Raw genomic sequence first — 21,923 nt, forward strand, 5'->3', positions numbered from 1 at the left:
CCACCAGACACTGAGAGATGAATTCACCCTTCAGCGGGACAATAATCTAAAACACAAGGCCAAATCGACACTGGAGTTGCTTACCAATAAGACAGTGAATGTTCCTGATTGGCTGAATTACAGTTTTGACTTAAATCTACTTGAAAATCTATGGCAAGACCTGAAAATGGTTGTCTAGCAATGATCAAGAACCAATTTGACAGAACTTAATAATTGGCAAATGTTGCACAATCCAGTTGTGGAAAGCTCTTAGAGAGACTCACCCAGAAAGACTCACTGCTGTAATCGCTGCCAAAGGTGCTTCTACAAAGTATTGACTCAGGGGGGTGAATACTTATGGAAATTAGGTAAACATTTCTAAACACATGTTTTCACTTTGTCATTATGGGGTATTGTGTGTAGACGGGTGAGAAAAATATTATATTTAATCAATTTTGAATTCAAGCTGTAACACAACGAAATGTGGACTAAATCAAGGGGTATGAATACTTTCTGAAGGCACTGTATATATATATATATATATATATATATATATAGTGTATATATCCTGTGTATATACAGTACCAGTCAAAACTGGTACTGTATATACAGTGCCTTCAGAAAGTATTCAGACCCATTTCCTTTTTCCACATTTTGTTACATTACAGCCTTATTCGAAAATGTATTTTAAAAATAATAATCCTCAGCAACCTACACATAATACCCCATAATGATTAAGCGAAAACAGGTTTTTAGAAATGTTTGCAAATATAAAAATAAAAACAGATATACCTTATTTACATAAGTATTCAGACCCTTTGCTCTGAGACTCAAAATTTAGCTCAGGTGCATCCTGTTTCCATTGATCATCCTTGAGATGTTTCTACAACTTTATTGGAGTCCACCTGTGGTAAATTCAATTGATTGGACATAATTTGGAAAGACACACACCTGTCTATATAAGGTCCCACAGTTGACAGTGCATGTCAGAACAAAAACCAAGCCATGAGGTCTAAGGAATTGTCCGTCGAGCTCCCAGACAGGATTGTGTCGAGGCAGCATTGAAGGTCCCCAAAAACACAGTGGCCTCCATCATTCTTAAATGGAAGAAGTTTGGATCCACCAAAACTCTTGCTATAGCTGGCTGCCCGGCCAAACTGAGCAATCAGGGGAGAAGGGCCTTGGTCAGGGAGGTGACCAAGACCCCGATGGTCACTCTGACAGAGTTCTAGAGTTCCTCTGTGGAGATGGGAGAACCTTCCAGAAGGACAACCATCTCTGCAGCACTCCACCAATCAGGCCTTTATGCTAGAGTGGCCAGATGGAAGCCACTCCTCAGTAAAAGGCACATGACAGCCCACTTGGAGTTTGCCAAAAGTCACCTAAAGACTCTCATACCATGAGAAAAATCTCCCGAGTGGCGCAGTGGTCTAAGGCACTGCATCGCAGTGCTAGCTGTGCCACTAGAGATCCTGGTTCGAATCCAGGCTCTGTCGTAGCCGGCCGCGACCGGGAGACCCATGGGGCGGCGCACAATTGGCCAAGCGTCGTCCAGGGTAGGGGAGGGAATGGCCGGCAGGGATGTAGCTCAGTTGGTAGAGCATGGTATTTGCAATGCCAAGGTTGTGGGTTCGATTCCCACGGGGGGCCAGTATGAAAAAAATTATATTAAAAAAATGTATGCACTCACTAACTGTAAGTCGCTCTGGATAAGAGCGTCTGCTAAATGACTAAAATGTAAATGTAAAATGTAAAAAATATTATCTGGTCTGATGAAACCAAGATTGAACTCTTTGGCCTGAATGCCAAGCGTCACATCTGGAGGAAACCTGGCACCATCCCTACGGTGAAGCATGGTGGTGGCAGCATCAAGTTGTGGGGATGTTTTTCAGCGGCAGGGACTGGGAGACTAGTCAGGATCAAGGCAAAGATGAACGGCGCAAAGTACAGAGAGGTCCTTGATGAAAACCTGCTCCAGAGCGTTCAGGACCTCAGACTGGGGCGAAGGTTCACCTTCCAACAGGACAACGACCCTAAGAACATAGCCAAGACAATGCAGGAGTGGCTTCGGGACAAGTTTCTGAATGTCCTTGAGTGGCCCAGCCAGAGACCGGTCTTGAACCCGATCGAACATCTCTGGAGAGACCTGAAAATAGCTGTGCAGCAACACTCCCCATCCAACCTGACAGAGCTTGAGAGGATCTGCAGAGGAGAATGGGAAAAACTCCCCAAATACAGGTGTGCCAAGCTTGTAGCGTCATACCCAAGAAGACTTGAGGCTGTAATCGCTGCCAAAGGTGCTTCAACAAAGTACTGAGTAAAGGGTCTGAATACTTATGTAAATGTGATATTTCAGTTTTTTATTTTTAATAAATTATCAAAAATGTCTAAAAACCAGTTTTTGCTTTGTCATTATGGGGTATTGTGTGTAGATTGATGAGGAAAAAACTATTTAATAAATATTAGAATAAGGCTGTAACCTAACAAAATGTGGAAAAAGTCAAGGGGTCTGAATACTTTCCGAAGGCACTGTATATATATATATACATGTATATTGTATATAGCAATGACAAGAGACAACTTTGTGTCTACTTTTTTGTATGATGCACTCTCATATACTGTAGTATGAACCATGCAGTAGAATAATTTCATTTGTGATGAGATGCTTTAGATATTCAGTAAAAACAAATTAACAGTCATAAATTGTAGGTATGAAATATTGGATGTTATGATAGAGCAACTCTTAGTTGTTAGCCTCTTTTCACTGGATAATAGAGAGAGGGAGCAAGGGAGAAGTGTCTGTTGATAGCTATGAAGATACATAGTGAGGAGAAGAGTTTGAAAGAAACTCCTTGTCCTCTCTCACAGAGCGTGGCTCTCTCTCATCCCTCTGGCCTCTGAAACTCTGACGTCTAATGCCGCGTCTACCTGCGTCACCTCACTGATACTTCATTTAGCCCCACAGAACATTATTGGTTAGCGTCTGCTAAATGGCATATTATTATATTATTATATTATATTATATTATATTATTATTATTATATTATTATTATTATTATATTATTATATTATTATTATTATTATTATTAATAAAATGAAAGGTAGGTTGGGCTACTTTCATAGATATTCAGTCGACAACCCCTCCCCCTCTTTACACATGCACACACACACACACCCACAAAGACTTCCCAGACACCCGACCCAAACCTCATCCCCTCCACCCCTGCCATAAGCTCTTACTCATCCTCCTCCAGTCTGGGCCACATAGCCCCCCAGGAATGCCCCACACAGACACAGCCATATTTAGCTACATCCCAGCTTGCGGAAAGGTTGAGGGAGTTTTCATCTCACAGAAAAGGACAACATCCTATCTTCGATAAGATAGTAAGATCTTAAGATATAAAAAACCTGTTCTTCTTCTTCCCCTAGTATCTCTCTGATACAGTATGATCCTCATGTTTGTCCTTCTCCTTGGTGGCCCTGTGAAGAGCAGGCAGGCCCACAAGACCCTCCCAGTCGGACAGAGCATTACGTTATTAGGCCTTTGTTGCTGTGTGTCATGTTAAACAGTGAGTATTAAGGGAATGTTTACAACATCTTACACACCGTTCTCTGTCTGAGCTCTGCCAGTCTTCTGCAGGACATTCTGTCTCCCAAGATCTTTAAATCTAGTTTATTATTTTTGGCTATTCCATGACTTCACATGAAAGGCTGTTGAAATCCATGAGAGGCTTTCTATTTCAAAACTTTTACAAATGTTATTTAGCACATATATTATTCATATGATACATTACCTTTGAGTCATAACATAATTTAGGCCTATGTAGATTAATGGGTTGGCTACATCAGGAAAAATCTAATGTTTACAAAATCAAAGACTATCTTCATACAGACCTATAAGTACATTTACTTACTGATTACAGTAGCTAGGTTTCATCAAATTTGCAACAGATTTTCATGTGAATATTATAAAATCTGCAGTTAAAAAATATGCGCATTTTCCCACCAGAGTTTTGTGTCCATCAAAACTGACTTTGCTGAGGATAAAAGCCTGCGCGTGATGACGTAGCGCACCTAAAAAACACTTTCGCACTAAAGTTCTCATGTACCGAATAAAAAACACAAGTTCAATGTGTTTCCATTGCATTTTTCACTCTATCGATGGTTTCGTCACTCAAACTGTTGCGATAAATGGCAAACTTGCCAAATCTGGTTTTCGTGCATGCTCTCTAGACAATAGTTCGCTGATAAAGTTGACTGGTTAGGTTATATGATGACATTGATAAGAGCAAGATCATTCTTATTTGTTAATTGGCAGCTAAGCACCGATTGTCACGTCACTATCATACAAATTAAGACCCTCAACATGTATTGGAAAAGAGCATGAAGCTCATCACAGTACACTTTCATCACCCTGTGGAGTTTATCATAACATATTTCATCTGTGATTTTTTTTTATACAGTATGTCTTTACTTGCATAAACTCTGTGGATGGAAACTTGGTTATTGATAATCTTCATGACTGAACTTTTTGAGTTCAGCCTGTTACAGATAGAAGGAATCATAAGAATATCAATGTCACATGACCAACTTTCCAAACGCTTATTTGGTGTGTCAAAACTAAGTGATGCATGTCACAGGTGGAAAATGCCGGAAGTATTCTGGCGACAATTAATCAATGGAACATGTAAACAGCAGACAATTTTGCGGTAGTGTCGTGACATGTAACTAACAAATTGAACAAACAAACGTATCCCTTAATAACTTGTCTGCAAAGTAGGCTATTGCCACCTGCTTATTTCATAGACGATATGTGGGAGCATGTTACCATGAAGTGGTAGCCCTATCACTGGCTCTCCTATCGTTCCTACCAGGAGATTGACTGGAATGTGAAATAACTGTTCACTCGACAAGGTGTGTATTTAGCTTTGATATAGTTAAAAAAACCATGGTCATGCAAGTTGAAACCTTATTTCATTTCAGACCAAATAAAAGGAGAGGATGAAGGTTTATGAGGTAAATGGGTAAGTTAGTATTGAAGAGTTTCTGGGAACCACAGTGGGTGAGAGAACAATGACAACATTAAAGGTCCAATGCAGCCGTTTTTTTTCTCAATATCAAATAATTTCTGGGTAACAATTAATTACCTTACTGTGATTGTTTTCAATTAAAATGGTCAAAAAGAAACAAAAATAGCTTCATAGCAAAAAGCTATTTCTCAAGTAAGAATCTTGCTAGGACTGTCTGGGAGTGGGGGACCTAATTGGAGGAGCCTAATGGGAGGGATATGTAACCTGAAAACAATCTGTTATTGGCAGAGAGGGTTGAAACTCTCTTTGTTATTGGCAGGCCAAAACTACACCCATGCAAAACGAGCTGACATTTAATGTGGTCTTTTCAAACAGCTCTTACACTAAAAGGGTAATATCATAATTTTCACAATTTCACAGTATTATTCCAACCTCATATTGCGGAAATATATATAAAACACAGAAAAATCAACCTAGCTATTTTTGACTGCCTTTAACCAAAATCTGTAATTGCTTGCATTGCTTGCCAAATAGCTAGGCTTTATAGGTAGGAAAGGGAGGTTGAAAATTACCTAAAAGCATTATAAAGTAAAACATGCCCAACAAATCTTGGTAACCCCAGTTCTTCAGTAGCCTAATCCTGGGGTCTTCCACACTTTGCTCTTCCACCTCGTCACCTGATTGCTCAACTGCTCTGCTTATCTGAAAGCAGGATGTCACCTCATTTTCGGTGTCAGTGGATCATTCCTGAGACATGCATGAGGCGCTGGAAGTTGGGAGTTACTCGCCTCATACCTGTCACAGGGGGTTTCCTGACCTGATAAAGACCTAGGGGACTGAACACATCAGTGTCTGAACACATTAGTGACAGCTGCTGAGCCATTTTAAAAAGAGTTGATCAAGTGTGTACCGGTGGAGTTACAGTGGGTATCATAAGTATTCATCCCCCTTGTTTTGTTTTAACATTTTGTTGCTTTACAAAGTGGGATTGAAATTAATTTAATTGATCTACACAAAATACTCTGTAATGTCAAAATACTATGCAACAAAAAAAATATTAATGAAAAATGCAACACTAATATAGCTTGATTAGATAAGTATTCACACCCCCTGAGTCAATACATGTTAGAAACCCCTTTGGCAGCGATTACAGCTATGAGTCTTCTTGGGTAAATCTCTAGGAGCTTTGCACACCTGGATTGTGCAATAGTTGCCCATGATTCTTTTCTAAATTCTTCAATCTCTGTCAAGGTGTTGGAGGTCATGGCTAGACAACCATTTTCAGGTCTTGCCATAGATCTTCAAGCAGATTTAAGTCAAAACTGTAACTTGGCCACCCAGGAACATTCACGGTCTTCTTGGTAAGCAACTCCAGTGTAGATTTAGCCTTGTGTTGTAGGTTATTGTACTGCTGAAAAGTGAATTCCTCTCCCAGTGTCTGGTGTAAAGCAGACTGAAGCAGGTTTTCCTCTAGGATTTTGCCTGTGCTTAGCACCATCCCGTTTCTTTTTATCCTGAAAAAATCCCCAGTCTTTGCCGATGTCAAGCATTCCCATACCATGATGCAGCCACCACCATGCTTGAAAATAAGGAGGCAGTTACTCAGCGATGTGTTGTTGGATTTGCCCCAAACATAAGGCTTTGCATTTAGGCCAAAAGGTGTATTCCTTTGCCATGTATTTTTTGCATTATTACTTTACTGCCTTGTTGCATGTTTTGGAATATTTCTATTCTGTATATTTGTATTCTTCTTTTCACTCTGTCATTTAGGTCATTATTGTGGAGTCACTACAATGTTGTTGAACCATCCTCAGTTTTCTCCCTTCACAGCCATTAAACTGTAACTGTTTTAAAATCACCAATGGCCTCATGGTAACATCCCTGAGCTGTTTCCTTCCTGTCCTGCAGCACAGTTCAGAATGACAACTGTATATTTTTAATTGTCTTTGTAATTGACTCTGTGCTTGAAATTCAATACTTGACTGAGGGACCTTGCAGATGTTGTATGTATGTGGGACAGAGGAAGGGGAAGTCATTCAAAAATCATGTCAACCCCTATTATTTTGAATTGTTTGAATTGTTCTTCCAATTTGACATTACAGAGTATTTTGTGTAGATCAATTAAATTCATTTTAATCCCACTTTGTAATGGAACAAAATGTGAAGAAATACAAGGGGGTGAGTACTTAACCCAGATCTTTGCCCATTGGACTTGGCTCTGAAGCAGTAGCAGTGAAGTTGAGTAACAGAACAAGTCCTTTATCTCACTTACTATCTGACCCTGTGTGCACTCTGTACATTCAGTTCTTTCAGTGTCTGGTCTCCACAACGTGTGTGTGTGTGTGTGTGTGTGTGTGTGTGTGTGTGTGTGTGTGGTGTGTGTGTGCGTGCGTGCGTGTGTGTTGACGTGAGAGTGAGAGAGGCAGTGTGTGTGTGTGAGAACCATATGCAGTGCTATAGCAGGGCAGTGTAGCGTGCAGTGCAGGAGTGAGCAGGGCCTAGCCGGCCCAGGAGAGCCCCAGCACTCTGGTAATCCCTGTGTTTTCAGGAGCCCTGGCCCGTACTTGATGAGCTTGGGCAAGAAAAGGGGTAGCGTTCTCTCTAGTGTGTTTCTCTCTCTTTCTCCCTGTCCCACTTTCATTCCCCTTCTTTTTCTGATGCTCCCCCCCCTCCACCCCTGGAGCCGCTTCGCGAATGAATGGGTTCCAAGTGTTAACTCAGCAACTCTCTCTGTCTCTCTTTCCCTCTCTTCTTTTCCTTGTTTTCTCCGAAAGAGAGGAAGAGAGCCAGATGTGGGGATGCTAAACGCGTACCCACAGAGAGAGAGAGAAACAGAGGATAGATTCTAATCCTCCTTCTAGCTGTGAAAGTTCAAAATGTTGCTGTGGAGTCTGTGAGTTGAAAATGGCATTCAGACATGCTTGGACATATCTGACACCTTGAGTTCTTATTAGCTGTACATGAATTATATGCAGAATCTTAAACATTTCTAAACAGAACTATCAATATTCATGTTAATTTGTCGTTTTCTAAATTAGTGACCAATTGAAGATTTGAATTTAGATAAACACTTGCATGTTGCATATACCATACATTTGTTGCTCCCTCACAGTGCCTGGAGTGCGTTGGTGCAATGTGTTGGTGGTTAAGGGGCAGACTGCGTGTGTGTGCGTGCATGTGTGTGTGTGTGCACAGGGATGTGGGAGGATACAGGGATTACTGTGAGGCTCTAGGCCCCAGGGCAGAGGGACTGTTTCCTGGCCATAGCCCCTGTTTGTCCTGCCTGACCTGGCAGCTCTGGGGCCAGATCCTGCTTGGATACACCCCTGCTCCCACGCCTGTCTGAAGCTGTTAGCCACTGGCTGTGAGTGGCTAGCTGGGCTTAGTGCGTCTGAGCTGTGGGTAGGGTGGGTGCTGGGGGGGCAGGGGACTTTGTGTTAGGATGGCTTAGTGGGGAGAGGAGGGGTGTAGAATGGGGTGGTTATGGTTTATGACTTTGGTTTGATTCATAACACCATTTATTTAATATCAGCCTGTGAGAGCCAGTGAATGAGCCCTGTTGGTTTAACCTTTGCCTTGAACACAGTGTCTCGTTGCCCCTCTTTCACACAAGCTCTGACTGCCCCTCTCGTTTTGCCTCTCTCTATCACACACTCACACTCTTCCCAATATTTTTCTATCCGGGAAAATGTATGACCTCCATCTGAAAAGATTAAATGCATTTTCATAATTTTGTCATAAAGCCATTGAAGCCAATTAAGATTAATTGTATGTTGAAAATCAATAGGAAAATAGTTGTCTTGGAACATTATCTTCTGTCTCTTTGATTGGGTTATTAATGTAACACCCCCAATTTGACCTAATCAATTACAAGTGGAATCATGTGATATCCTAGCTTGTCTATAGGGTGACTTTGTGTAGTATGCTGTTGTTACTACAAAGTCCCGAAACATAACCCCTCCCCTCTGCCCTGAGGAGTGTTTGATTATCAATCTAAAAAAATCCTAATGAAATGGAGGGATATTTACTTTTCTTCCCAAAAGCTTTCACAGTTCAATTGTTTGTTTTTAATGGGTTGTTATTATTTTTCAATTGGTGGATTGAGCGTTGGGTTTTGAATCCCATAGAGCAGCTCTGTCCGTGTTTTTTCTGGCCTAGATATACACTGCAGTCTAGAGCAAACCCACAGAGCCTCAGACGCATGGAGAGAACAGAGAGGGAGAGCTCCCTGGTCCTTCACTCACATAATAACTTGTGATTGGAGCACTTACACTGACTGTGTGTGCTTGTGTCAACAATTTAACACAATTTCGACTTTTTACATTCATACTGTATTGAAACATTTTAGTAGTTTCTAACATGTAAGTATAGGCTGCTTGATCCAAATATCTGAATGTAATGGAGCCTATGCATTCCAACTTTACATGATGTCAAACAAATGTGTTTTAGCTGATTTAATGTAACTGACATAGGTCACAATCATTTTTAAATGAGGATGTGGTCCTTTTTATAAAAGAGGCAACCTTCATCCTACTCTGGAGATAAAATTGTCTAGTATCATTAAGTCCTAGAGTTACAGTGCAACTTCCTTCCTTACCGCATATCATTTTGAAATGTAGATTGGCCTACTCGAAATCATGCTTTGTCAGGGGCTTGTAGCCCCCCCCCCCCCCCCCCCCCCCCCCCCCCCCCCTTGCCACCCACACACTTTTTTCCATTGTCATAGGGTAGCCAGTGTTGTCACTCGACCCCTGTTTATAAAACTGTCCACGCCACTCACCTGGCAAGAGAGAAATCTCATTGACTGCGAGGGCGACAGGGACTCAAGTTAACATAGGGAGGGACCCAAAAGGCACACACAGTCTCTGAGCAAAACAATACATCCCTTTTAACTTTATGGTGCCTGCATTTTTTCAGCTGCTATTTGAAAAAGCAATTTCATTTCAAGCATACATAAAACATATTTTTTTATGAATCTTGAAAATTTCTCTTACTTTTCGGGCATGTGTAACATGACGGCTGAGTCCCAGGACTCGCCAGCCGAGCTGGCCAGCCCTCTGGTCATGTCGCCTAACGTGAGTCTGGACTCCCCTTTACCGCCATCGCCTCTGATGCTGCAGGCCCGGACCAAGGATGTGGTTCTGATCAAGTCTGAGCCCCGGGCAACTAGTTCGAACACGGATCGAGAGGAAGGAGCTACTCTGGGTCAAACCGAGGAGCACCTGCCCACTGGGAGCAGACGTAGGAAGAGGCCCGTTCAGAGAGGGAAACCACCCTACAGTTATATCGCTCTCATAGCCATGGCCATCGCCAACTCCCCCGAGAGAAAGCTCACACTTGGTGGTATTTATAAGTTCATCATGGAACGTTTTCCCTTTTATCGAGAGAACTCCAAAAAGTGGCAAAACTCCATCCGCCACAACCTCACCCTCAACGACTGCTTTGTCAAGATTCCCCGGGAACCTGGAAGGCCTGGCAAGGGCAACTATTGGACTTTGGACCCCGCTGCTGAAGACATGTTCGACAACGGGAGTTTTCTGCGGAGAAGGAAAAGATTCAAGCGCACTGACGTAAGCACCTATCCTGGATACATGCAGAGCTCTAGTGCATTCACCCCGACCCCCATGGGCAGACCGGCATACCCCAGCACCCTGTACCCAGGAATAGGATCGGGTTACGGCTCGCAGCTGGCAGGGTCCCCCCACCCGGCGATGCTGCATCATTATCAGACCTCTGCCGGGCTTAGTCAAGGACAGCCAAGGATGTTCAGCATCGACAACATCATCAGCCAGCAGTCGGCGATGCAGGGAGGAGAGCTCAACCCACTGGGGTTAGGCGGTGGAGAGCTGGGCACCATGTCTGCTAGCTGCTCCGTCACTGGCATTGACCCCTCCAACTGCTTCCAGATGCAGACTGTCAATCCCTCAGGGAATTCACTGGGCAGAGGCGGTGGGGGACTGTCATCAAACCTGGCACCCGGGTATCCTTACTCTTCCTCGGCATCCCCTCCCCACCTACCTTCCATGACGCAGTCCAGTTACTCTCCAGGTAGCTCTCAGGTGTACTGCACGGGGAACCGGCTGTCTCTACCGGCCGTACGCTCCGGGTCTTGCGCGGAACAAACTGAGCAACTACTGGGTCTCTCCAGCCCAATGAACTCTTACAACAACTCTTACATGAAACAAGCCAATTTTGCATCAGGATTAGATCGGTATATGTGAAGAACTGATTTTTATAGAGACAAACAACGATAGAGCCTCAATCCATTCCATTTGAAATAAGTGTGAAACCTCTATTTGTTTGAAATGCAAATCTACATTCCATTATAGTTTTGTTCATATCTCAGTGCTTTTGGTTCGTTTATCTTATGTGTTTTATAACATTAATATTGATGTGTTTTTAGATGTTCTGTAGCCTATCTGCTTGTACTTTTTTGTCCGAGAACAATTCCAATTATTGAACCTTACATTTTTGTCATTGTCACCTGTAAAAAATAAGAGTTCTCAAACAATATTATTAGCCATATACCTGTATACTGTTCTATTTTGTGAAATGTAAATAGTTTATTTCTTTGTGAATTATATTGAAAAGGCCTACATTGTTATTTACCGTTTTTGGTTGCTGTAATAAACACATTTTTTGATAAGCATGGTCTTGTTGCTTGCATCTGTTGAACTGAATAGGCCTACATGGTCGACACTCGCCCCTCTGATTTGAATTATGCCTACTTTAAATTAATAGTTGATCGTTCATTAGACTTTAAATCCAATTCCCATAAACCGTATACCCATTAATTAGTTTTTTCTTCTATACCTAATAGCCTATGCATTTATGTTAACCGAACAAAATATTTACTGATTAATTCACGATAGACCTGCATGGGAATTTTCACACTGACTCGTATGTAAGCTATAAACTTCCTTTATAAAGTCGTTAATTATGTTGATATGATTCGTTTCCCACGTGCTAATTAAAATGACCAAATCAGAAATAGTTGGCCAAATGTATAGGGTTGAATTAGGCCTAAACAACTTAATCTTAATTTAACCTATTGTTTTTTTTACAAACGTCTAGGGAATATATGCAGTATTTTATTTGCCTGATTTGTACAATCCTTTATATTTATTGTTGATAGTAGCACAGAAACTACATGCTTTACACTTATTTTATGTAATGTCACAGTATAAATGTGTGTGGTTATATCATTATTAATCCATGTACGCACTTGTGGATAACCATATGTGCACAGGTTTTGGACTTGACCTAGTTGACCAAGAAGAGTGTAGGCCAAACGGACTTCTTAGTCTAGTCTTATTAAGGCCTAAAAAATATTTAGAACAGATAAATGTTGCTGTTATTGTCTGCTTATGTAGATTTGTTTTATCATATACATTTGGACCTTGGATTGGGCCAGCACTGTTTAGTATGTAAATGTAGTATCGCCTCGAGTCTGCATGCATGCGTAAAGTAGCCAAGTCTATTGACTACATATACAGTGCATTCGGAAAGTATTCAGCCCCCTTGACTTTTTCCGAATTTTTTTACTTTACAGCCTTATTCTAAAATTGATTGAATATATTTGTTTCCTTATCAATCTACACACAATACCCCATAATGACAAAGCGAAAACAGGTTTTGAGATATTTTTGCACATTTCTTATAAATAAAAAACAGAAATACCTTAATTACATAAGTATTCAGACCCTTTGCTATGAGACACACACCTGTCTATAGGCACACACCTGTCTATATAAGGTCCCACAGTTGACAGTGCATGTCAGAGCAAAACCCAAGCCATGAGGTCGAAGCAATTGTCCATATAGCTCTAAGACAGGATTGTGTCGAGGCACACATCTGGGGAATGGTACCAAAACATTTATGCAGCATTGAAGGTCCCCAAGAACACAGTGACCTCCATCATTCTTAAATGGATGAAGTTTGGAACCACCAAGACTGTCACGTTCGTTTACAGACGGGACGGACCAAGGCGCAGCGTGATATGCATACATGTTTATTAACGAATAAACACAACGACAAAACAATAAACAAACGATACGTGAAGTCCAAGGCAGCGCAACACAACATACCTTAACACGGAACAAGATCCCACAACCCACTAGTGCCAATAGGCTGCCTAAGTATGGTCCCCAATCAGAGACAACGAGCTACAGCTGCCTCTGATTGGGAACCACCCCGGCCAACATAGATCTAAACATACTAGATCTAACATAGAAAAACAACATGGCAAAACACAACACAGAAATTACACAGCCTGACTCAACAAATACGAGTCCCTTGAGTCAGGGCGTGACAGTACCCCCCCCCCCCCAAAGGTGCGGACTCCGACCGCGCCACATAAACATAACAGGGTAGGGGCCGGGTGGGCATTCCGCCTCGGAGGTGGATCCGGCTCCGGGCGTGACCACCACTTACTCTCCACCTCCCTGTTGCGCCCCTGGTCTGGTCTGGACCTCGGCGCGCTGCTTCCCCTCTCCTTCCCCCCACGACGTACCAAGCCCTGTCTGGACCCTGGTGTGGGAGACCCCGAACCTGGAGAGGGGCTGACGTCTGGGTCTGGACTGGAACCGCTGACTGGAGCTGAACCCGACGACGGTGGATCGAACTGCTCTGGCTCCGGAGTGGAGCCGCTGACCGGAGCTGGATCAGGCACCGGTGGAGCGGACTGCTCTGGCTCCGGAGTGGAGCCGCTGACTGGAGCTGGACTGGACCCCGGTGGAGCGGATTGCTCTGGCTCCGGAGTGGAGCAGCTGACCGGAACTGAACTGGGCACCTGTGGAGCGGATTACTCTGGCTCCGGAGTGGAGCAGCTAACCGGAGCTGAACTGGGCACTGGTGGAGCGGATTGCTCTGGCTCCGGAGTGGAGCAGCTAACCGGAGCTGGATCAGGCACCGGTGGAGCGGACTGCTCTGGCTCCGGAGTGGAGCAGCTGACCGGTGCCGGACCAGGCACCGGTGGAACAGGCACGGGCCGTGCCGGACTGGACACACGCACCACTGGCTTGGTGCGGGGAGCAGGAACGGGCCGGACTGGGCTGACGACGCGCACCACTGGCTTGGTGTGGGGAGCAGGAACGGGCAGTACTGGACTGGCGACGCGCACCACTGGCATGGTGCGGGGAGCAGGAACAGGCCGGGCCGGGCTGGCGACGCGCACCACTGGCTTGGTGCGAGGGGCAGGAACAGGCCGGGCCGGGCTGGCGACGCGCACCACTGGCTTGGTGCGAGGGGCAGGAACAGGCCGGGCCGGGCTGGCGACGCGCACCACTGGCTTGTTGCGAGGGACAGGAACAGGCCGAACCGGGCTGGCGACGCGCACCACTGGCCTGGTACGGGGAGCAGGAACAGGCCGGGCCGGGCTGGCGACGCGCACCACTGGTTTGGTGCGAGGGACAGGAACAGGTCAGACCGGGCTGGCGACGCGCACCACTGGCTTGGTGCGAGGAACAGGAACAGGCCGGACCGGGCTGGCGACGCGCACCACTAGCTTAGTGCGGGGAGCAGGAACGGGCCGGACCGTACTGGGAACAAACACCACTGGCCTTGTGCGGGGAGTAGGAATGGGTCGGGCCGTACTGGGAACACGCACCACTGGCTTAGTGCGGGGATCAGGAACGGGCCGGATCGGACTGGCGACACGCACCACTTGCTTGGTGCGAGGAGCGGGACTGGGTTCCTTTATAAACCCCCGCTCCTTCTGCTGCCTAACCAGCTCCTCTCGCCGTGCCTCTACACTCTCCTTCTCCCTTATAGCCTCCTGTAGCTCCTCCCTCTGACCAAATAACTCCTGCTCCCTCTGAACCAATAGCCCCCGTAACCTGGTGGCCTCCTAACCTGCAGATCCGCCCTGTCGCTGCCTCCTGCTGCCTCGTCGTCCACACCGTGTGCCCCCCCAAAAATTTTTTCTTGGGGTTGCCTCTCGGGTCTCCATCGTCGGCACTGTTGCCGCCGTTTCACCTCTCCTACCTGGGCATCCTCCTTCATCGCCTTCTGGTAGCGGACGGCCTCCTCCTCCGTAATTCTCCCCCAACCGAGGAGGACATCTACTAAAGTAACCTCCTGTTTAATTCCCGGCGTTTGCTCCTGAACACGCTGCTTGGTCCTCGTTTGGTGGGATCTTCTGTCACGTTCGTTTACAGACGGGACGGACCAAGGCGCAGCGTGATATGCATACATGTTTATTAACGAATAAACACAACGACAAAACAATAAACAAACGATACGTGAAGTCCAAGGCAGCACAACACAACATACCTTAACACGGAACAAGATCCCACAACCCACTAGTGCCAATAGGCTGCCTAAGTATGGTCCCCAATCAGAGACAACGAGCTACAGCTGCCTCTGATTGGGAACCACCCCGGCCAACATAGATCTAAACATACTAGATCTAACATAGAAAAACAACATGGCAAAACACAACACAGAAATTACACACCCTGACTCAACAAATACGAGTCCCTTGAGTCAGGGCGTGACAAAGACTCTTCCTAGAGCTGGCCACCTGGCCAAACTGAGCAATGGGGGAGAAGGGCCTTGGTCAGGAAGGTGACCAAGAACCCGATGGTCACTCTGACAGAGCTCTAGAGTTCCTCTGTGGACGTGGGAGAACCTTCCAGATGGACAACCATCTCTGCAGCACTCCACCAATCAGGCCTTTATGAAAGAGTGGCCAGACGGAAGCCACTCCTCAGTAAAAGTCACATGACAGCCCGCTTGGAGTTTGCCAAAAGGCACCTAAAGACTCTTAGACCATGAGAAACAAGATTCTCTGGTCTAATGAAACCAAGATAGAACTCTTTGGCCTGAATGCCAAGCGTCACGTCTGGAGGAAACCTTGCACCATCCCTACAGTGAAGCATAGTGGTGGCAGCATCATGCTGTGGGGAATTTTTTTAGCGGCAGGGACTGGGAGACTAGTCAGGATCGAGGGAAAGATGAACGGAGCAAAGTACACAGAGATCCTTGAACATGAACACAAGTGTGTGTAGGACAGGTAGATACAATACATGACCAAAAGTATGTGGACACCTGCTCGTCGAACATCTCATTCCAAAATCATGGGCATTAATATGGAGTTGGTCCCCCCTTTGCTGCTATAACAGCCTCCACTCATCTGGGAAGGCTTTCCACTAGATGTTGGAACATTGCTGCGGGGACTTGCTTCCATTCAGCTACAAGAGCATTAGTGAGGTCAGGCCTTGATGTTGGGCGATTCGGCCTGGCTCGCAGTCAGTATTCCAATTCCTCCCAAAGGTGTTCAATGGGTTTGAGGTCAGGGCTCTGTGCAGGCCAGTCAAGTTCTTCCACACTGATCTCGACAAACCATTTCTGTATGGACCTCGCTTTGTGCACGGGGACATTGTTATGGTGAAACAGGAAAGGGCCTTCCCAAACTGTTGCCACAAATTTGGAAGCACAGAATCGTCTAGAATGTCATTTTATGCTGTAGCATTAAGATTTCCTTTCACTAGAACTAATGGGCGTAGCCCGAACCATGAAAAACAGCCCCAGACCATATTCCTCCTCCACCAAACTTTACAGTTGGCAATATGCATCGGGGCAGGTAGGTCTCTTGGCATCCGCCAAAACCAGATTTGTCCGTCGGACTGCCAGATGGTGAAGCGTGATTCATCACTCCAGAGAACGCGTTTCCACTGCTCCAGAGTCCAATGGCAGCGAGCTTTCACCACTCCAGCTGACCCTTGGCATTGCGCATGGTGATTTTAGGCTTGTATGCGGCTTGTTGTCCACGGAAACCCATTTCATGAAGCTCCTGATGACAGTTATTGTGCTGACGTTGCTTCAAGAGGCAGTTTGGAACTCTGTAGTGATTTTTTTAACCGAGGACATACGATTTTTACGCGCTACGCGCTTCAGCACTCGGCGTTCCCGTTCTGTGAGTTTGTGTGGCCTACCACTTAGCGGCTGAGCCGTTGTTGCTCCTAGACTTTTCCACTTCACAATAGCAGCACTTACAGTTGACCGGTGCAGCTCTAGCAGGGCAGAAATTTGACAAACTAACTTGTTAGAAAGGTGGCATCCTATGACTGTGCCACACTGAAAGTCATTGAGCTCTTCAGTAAGGCCATTCTACTGCCAATGTTAATCTATGGAGATTGCATAGCATTGTGCTCCATTTTATACACCTGTCAGCAACATGTGTGGCTGAAATAGCTGAATCCATTCATTTGAAGGGGTGTCCACATACTTTTGTATATAGTGTAGGTAATAGGCATATTTGAGTTGAGGAGACATGTAGGGCCTATCTATGCACGACTTGGAAATTGAATCCATACACCTGTGCTGTGCTGTTCTAACCATACCTCTGGCGAGTCTATACTAAACATTATTGGTATTTATCCTTCTTAAAGCCAATGTATGCTATATCTGAAAATGTGGTCTGAGGTCCCATATGGATGGTGTGACGCGATCGCGAGCCTCCGGAGGCATGCGGACGCCAAATTGAACTCCATACTGCATCACGGTGCACCGCCCAAATTTTGTAACAATGTGGAGGGCACCATATAGCTCCAGATTGACATGATTGGTTGACGGTAGGTGGGGGCGGGAGGTCCTGTATAAACACAAACTCACTTCCTTGACAACTTCCTTCACAACAGCTCTGCTCAACAGCTATGCTCTGCTCCGCGAAGTGCATGAAGTATGAATGCCCTGACTTCTGCAGAGGCCGTAGATTCTGCACGGCCAATGCTGATGTAGGATTGACCATGCAGCGCCTAGATTATGGAGTTTACCTCAATCAGGTAGGCCTGTAATTGGAGTGACCCCTGGCGGTCTCAATGAAAAGTTCGTTTGTAGTGATTTGTGGATTGAAATTGGAACCTGATTCTACTGTTTGTCCACTAGGGGTCATGCAATACTAAGAACAATAGAGTGAAAAGGAAAGGGAATGCATGTAGTAATGTGATGTTGAGTGGTGCAACATTCGGATATTTTGTTTAAGTTTCCCGGCTACAGTCCAATATGGATGGAAGTAAAATCTGTTCTCATCCCTTGAAGAAAATAAAATATTTTGAGGCAATAACAAAAAACGTTTAGGCTACCATGTCCACCACTATAAAGGCTGCACAAACCACTATTTTGAGTTGACAGTCCATTGTCCCAAGCAATCCAGACAAACATGTTTGGTTTATATCCTGAAAACGCTATTCTACAAACAAGTGTTTTTCTCATGTGATTTTAAAATAGACCAAGGTTTATTCCATGATTAGCCTACAATAGAGACCGACTTCTCTGTTGCCTATCCCTCATATTTTCTCTCAATACATGTCTGATCCAGGTGTTGTCGTGGCATGTAGAATAACCAACAGGTGAGCACACATATCAAGGGCAAGAACTGGCTCCTAAGTAATTCGTTTTTTCAGTGTCAGTGTAGGCCTGTGGTGGAGATGCAGACCCATGACACTGCCAGATCCAAGTCCTGGTTTGGGTGATGATCAATTGTAAATGTGCGTCTACAGGTAACTACCAAAATAAAGAAAACACTTGAGTAAATGAGGGATACAAAGTACAATATATTGAAAGCAGCCGCTTGCAGACAGTTGTGGTTCCTGGGTTAAGTAAGCAATTTAAACATCCCATCATGCTTTGGGTCATGTATAAAAATGCCCAGTTACCAATTATTTTGGCTACCATGGCTAGAAGAAGAGATCTCAGCGACTTTGAAAGAGGGGTCTCAAAGGAGCGTAGGGGGTTTAAAGGGAGTGTGTAACCCAATTGAACACTTGTGGGAAATTCTGGAGCGGCGCCTGAGACAGTTCTTTCAACCACCGTCAACAAAACAGCAAATTATGGAATTTCTAGTGGAAGAATGGTGTCGCATCCCTCCAATAGAGTTCCAGACACTTGTAGAATATATGCTAAGGCGCATTGAGGCTGTTCTTGCGGATCGTGGTGGCCCAACGCCCTATTAAGACGTTTTATGTTGGTGTTTCCTTTATTTGGTCAGTTACCTGTATAATCAATGGGTAAGCCTAAACATAATGTTATTTCTCAAAATCAACTCAAGCCTAAGATGGCGAGATAGCTTCGTGAGAGAATAATTATGAAGTAAGATTTGGCATTCCTCCCATGCAGCTGTCTGTGTCCTCGGCTCAGCTCAGCAATGTGAGCAAGGCAGCCGCTGCCAGCTGACGGGCCGGCTCGACCTGCCCTGGGCAGTGGAGGATTCGGGATGGGGAGGGGGTCTGTGACGGACTAGCTGTGAGTGTGTTTAGATCAATTACAATTGAGAGGACCTCACCGTCGACTCGGGAAACGTTAACTTCCCCACGGTTATGCTACCTTCACCCGCTCTCCACCTCAGTAAAAACTGAATTTGAGTCATGCGTCAACAAATGTCAAATGAAGGCCTATAGCCAATTGCCTTGGCATGAATTTACAATATTTAGAAAATTCGAATTTAGTCAAATATAACTTTGTTTATCATTGATGTGTTATCTTTTGCAGTTGGGGATAGCCTAAAATGTAATTCAAATGAATTTCATAATTTGTCTGTATCGGGGAAATCGTGAAAGCCTCATTGAAATATCGATTTGAATATTATATAGACAAAAGAAAGCCATTTTAACCCACCCAAACATTGCCAATAAAGTTGCTGTGGTGTTTTGGGCAGGAGAAGCCTGTAACATGGAGGGCCCTGTTATACAGTTAGCTGATGGCCCTGTACAGAGATGGATTAGGTGCTGATGTATGTATTACAATAACACCATGTTTCTGCAACATAATGAACTGGAATGCGAGCGCTGCTCCTCTCCTGTCATGAAACACATAGACCCTTACACATTAGGCCTACATGCCATGTCATCTGTTCTGCCCATAGCATACTCTGACAAAGACGAATCGGAGCAGGTTGCAGCAGCATACATTTGTGTTTGTCTATATGTGAATTATGTAGAAAATGTAGATGGATATTATTGTTATGGCTTCTTGACAAGTAAAACATAAAACCCGTGAGAAGTGATCGAGGAATGAATGATAAAGCCATGTAAATGGATTCCATAGCTTGTGCTGCCTTTCTCCTCTGAACATAAATAATGAAAGGTAATATTATAAATAAACATGATTATTATTATGATAATTATATTATTATTCGTATAATTAGGATAATTATTATTAAACAGTAGTCATTATATTATGTTATAATTCAAAGATGATTCTTTCATTGGAAAATGCATCCCATAGTCTCAATTCTGAAAAATATTGCTTTCAAATGTCACACTTTGGAATGTGGATTTAAATATTATTTACTGGTCAGTCTCGTTTGTGAATTAGTATATCAGCGCCATGTTTCAATTGAATAATCAGTATATGTATACATACTGTATATAGCCATAAGTTAAACTGAGGAAATCTCCCTTTCGATAACATTTTGTTTACAAAAGTAACAAGTCATACGTTTGTTTAAACCCAATGGACTCAATAATAATAATAATAATAATAATAATAATAATAATAATAATAATAATAATAATAATAATATCAATAGGCCTAATATTAATCATAACAATAGTAATAACAACAGCACAATTATGTTGTTTAAAAAATATGTATTGATATGACTGGATTAGAGTTGGGGTTTCAATATTGTATATTTACAGTCAATAACGTTTACAATTATATTACAATTACTGTGTAGTATTACTGGTTAATAGCATATGTGGTAATTAGAGTCAAAATGGTATAGGCTTATAATAACATGGGATAATATTTGCCCAAACGCATATCATAAAATAACAAAATAACCACTTATTTAATTAACTGTAACGATAATAAACAATTATTTGAGCACTTTTAAATCGTAAGCCTTGGTTTAAGCGATTGTGGATATTTTTATTGCATCTATAGCAATATTTTGTTTTGTTTAGAAGGGTACAAGAGTGTGCATAATTGCAAATTGGAAAACTAAATATTTTGGATATGTTACACATCAGATTCTGAAATTGATTAATAGATCAGATACAAGTGAGAACTGAATGAATCCACCGACTAACAAAGAAATAAACATACTTGTTTTCGCCTTGAAAGCCATCCATAAATATGCAAATGATGTGGTATTGGTTCTGGACTTATGTCTTATTTAGCTAATCAACTTCTCAGATTCTTAAGAATTGACCACTATGAGCTTTCAACACTACTGACACTGTGGAAACGTCCATCCTGTTTGTCATTTTATATAACATGCATTCCATCAACATGAAACCAATACTTCTGATGATATTACATATTTGGAATATGTACGTGTAGTGGAGTATCTTTAACCCAAGAGAATGTGTAAGGTAGCGCACTCACCACTCCTCATCTTGTCCGTCTTCCATTCCCTTTGCACTATCCTTCATTTCCTGCTAACGGTGACACGATGACCACGTGATTTGGACGGCTGAATAAATAGCTTTTGAGAGCTATGAAGAGGAATAGTATGAAGCTCACGCAGGATACTTGCTCTGTGCCTGCGCGTAAAGATATTCATACAAGAATGCAACAGTAAATGAACGACCTAAAATACAAATGCATGAAAGAAAGAAAGACAAATAATTAAGCACCTATGAAGACAGCTTGTAGTGATCCTCAAGTAAATAGCGTTACTGATTTATGACTTTTCCATTCGAGTTTTGTTTTCCTGCGCTTGAATTCAGAAGAGTTTTTTCCTCGGTTAAACGCACCATAGCCCCATACCAACTGGTTGGAGTGGTGTCTTGCTCTCTTCTATATTCCAGTAATATTTCTATGCAGCTCGTCGAAGTAAACAGGAGTTCGCCGTGGTCCTCCGAGGAGCGGGAGAGTGCTATACGCACGGACTGAGTACACCCAGCGTGGGAGCTGAAAAGACTCCGTAAGGAACGAGAGGGAGGACGAGAACCAGTCTCGCCAAGG

The 21,923-nt window shown here is 43.7% G+C and overlaps 1 protein-coding gene across 1 annotated transcript; it reads left to right on the forward strand.

The window, feature by feature from the left end:
* Positions 1-9,979: 9,979 nt before the first annotated feature.
* On the forward strand, positions 9,980-11,230 carry LOC311131555 (forkhead box protein E4-like; the record flags this gene model as incomplete). Its single annotated transcript, XM_084164607.1, has 1 exon — positions 9,980-11,230. The coding sequence occupies one exon, from the start codon at positions 9,980-9,982 to the stop codon at positions 11,228-11,230; it is 1,251 nt and encodes a 416-aa protein (XP_084020733.1).
* Positions 11,231-21,923: the final 10,693 nt, after the last annotated feature.

The sequence above is a fragment of the Coregonus lavaretus genome (genome assembly GCF_964263955.1).
Source record: "Coregonus lavaretus genome assembly, chromosome: 6".
Lineage (NCBI taxonomy): Eukaryota > Metazoa > Chordata > Actinopteri > Salmoniformes > Salmonidae > Coregonus > Coregonus lavaretus.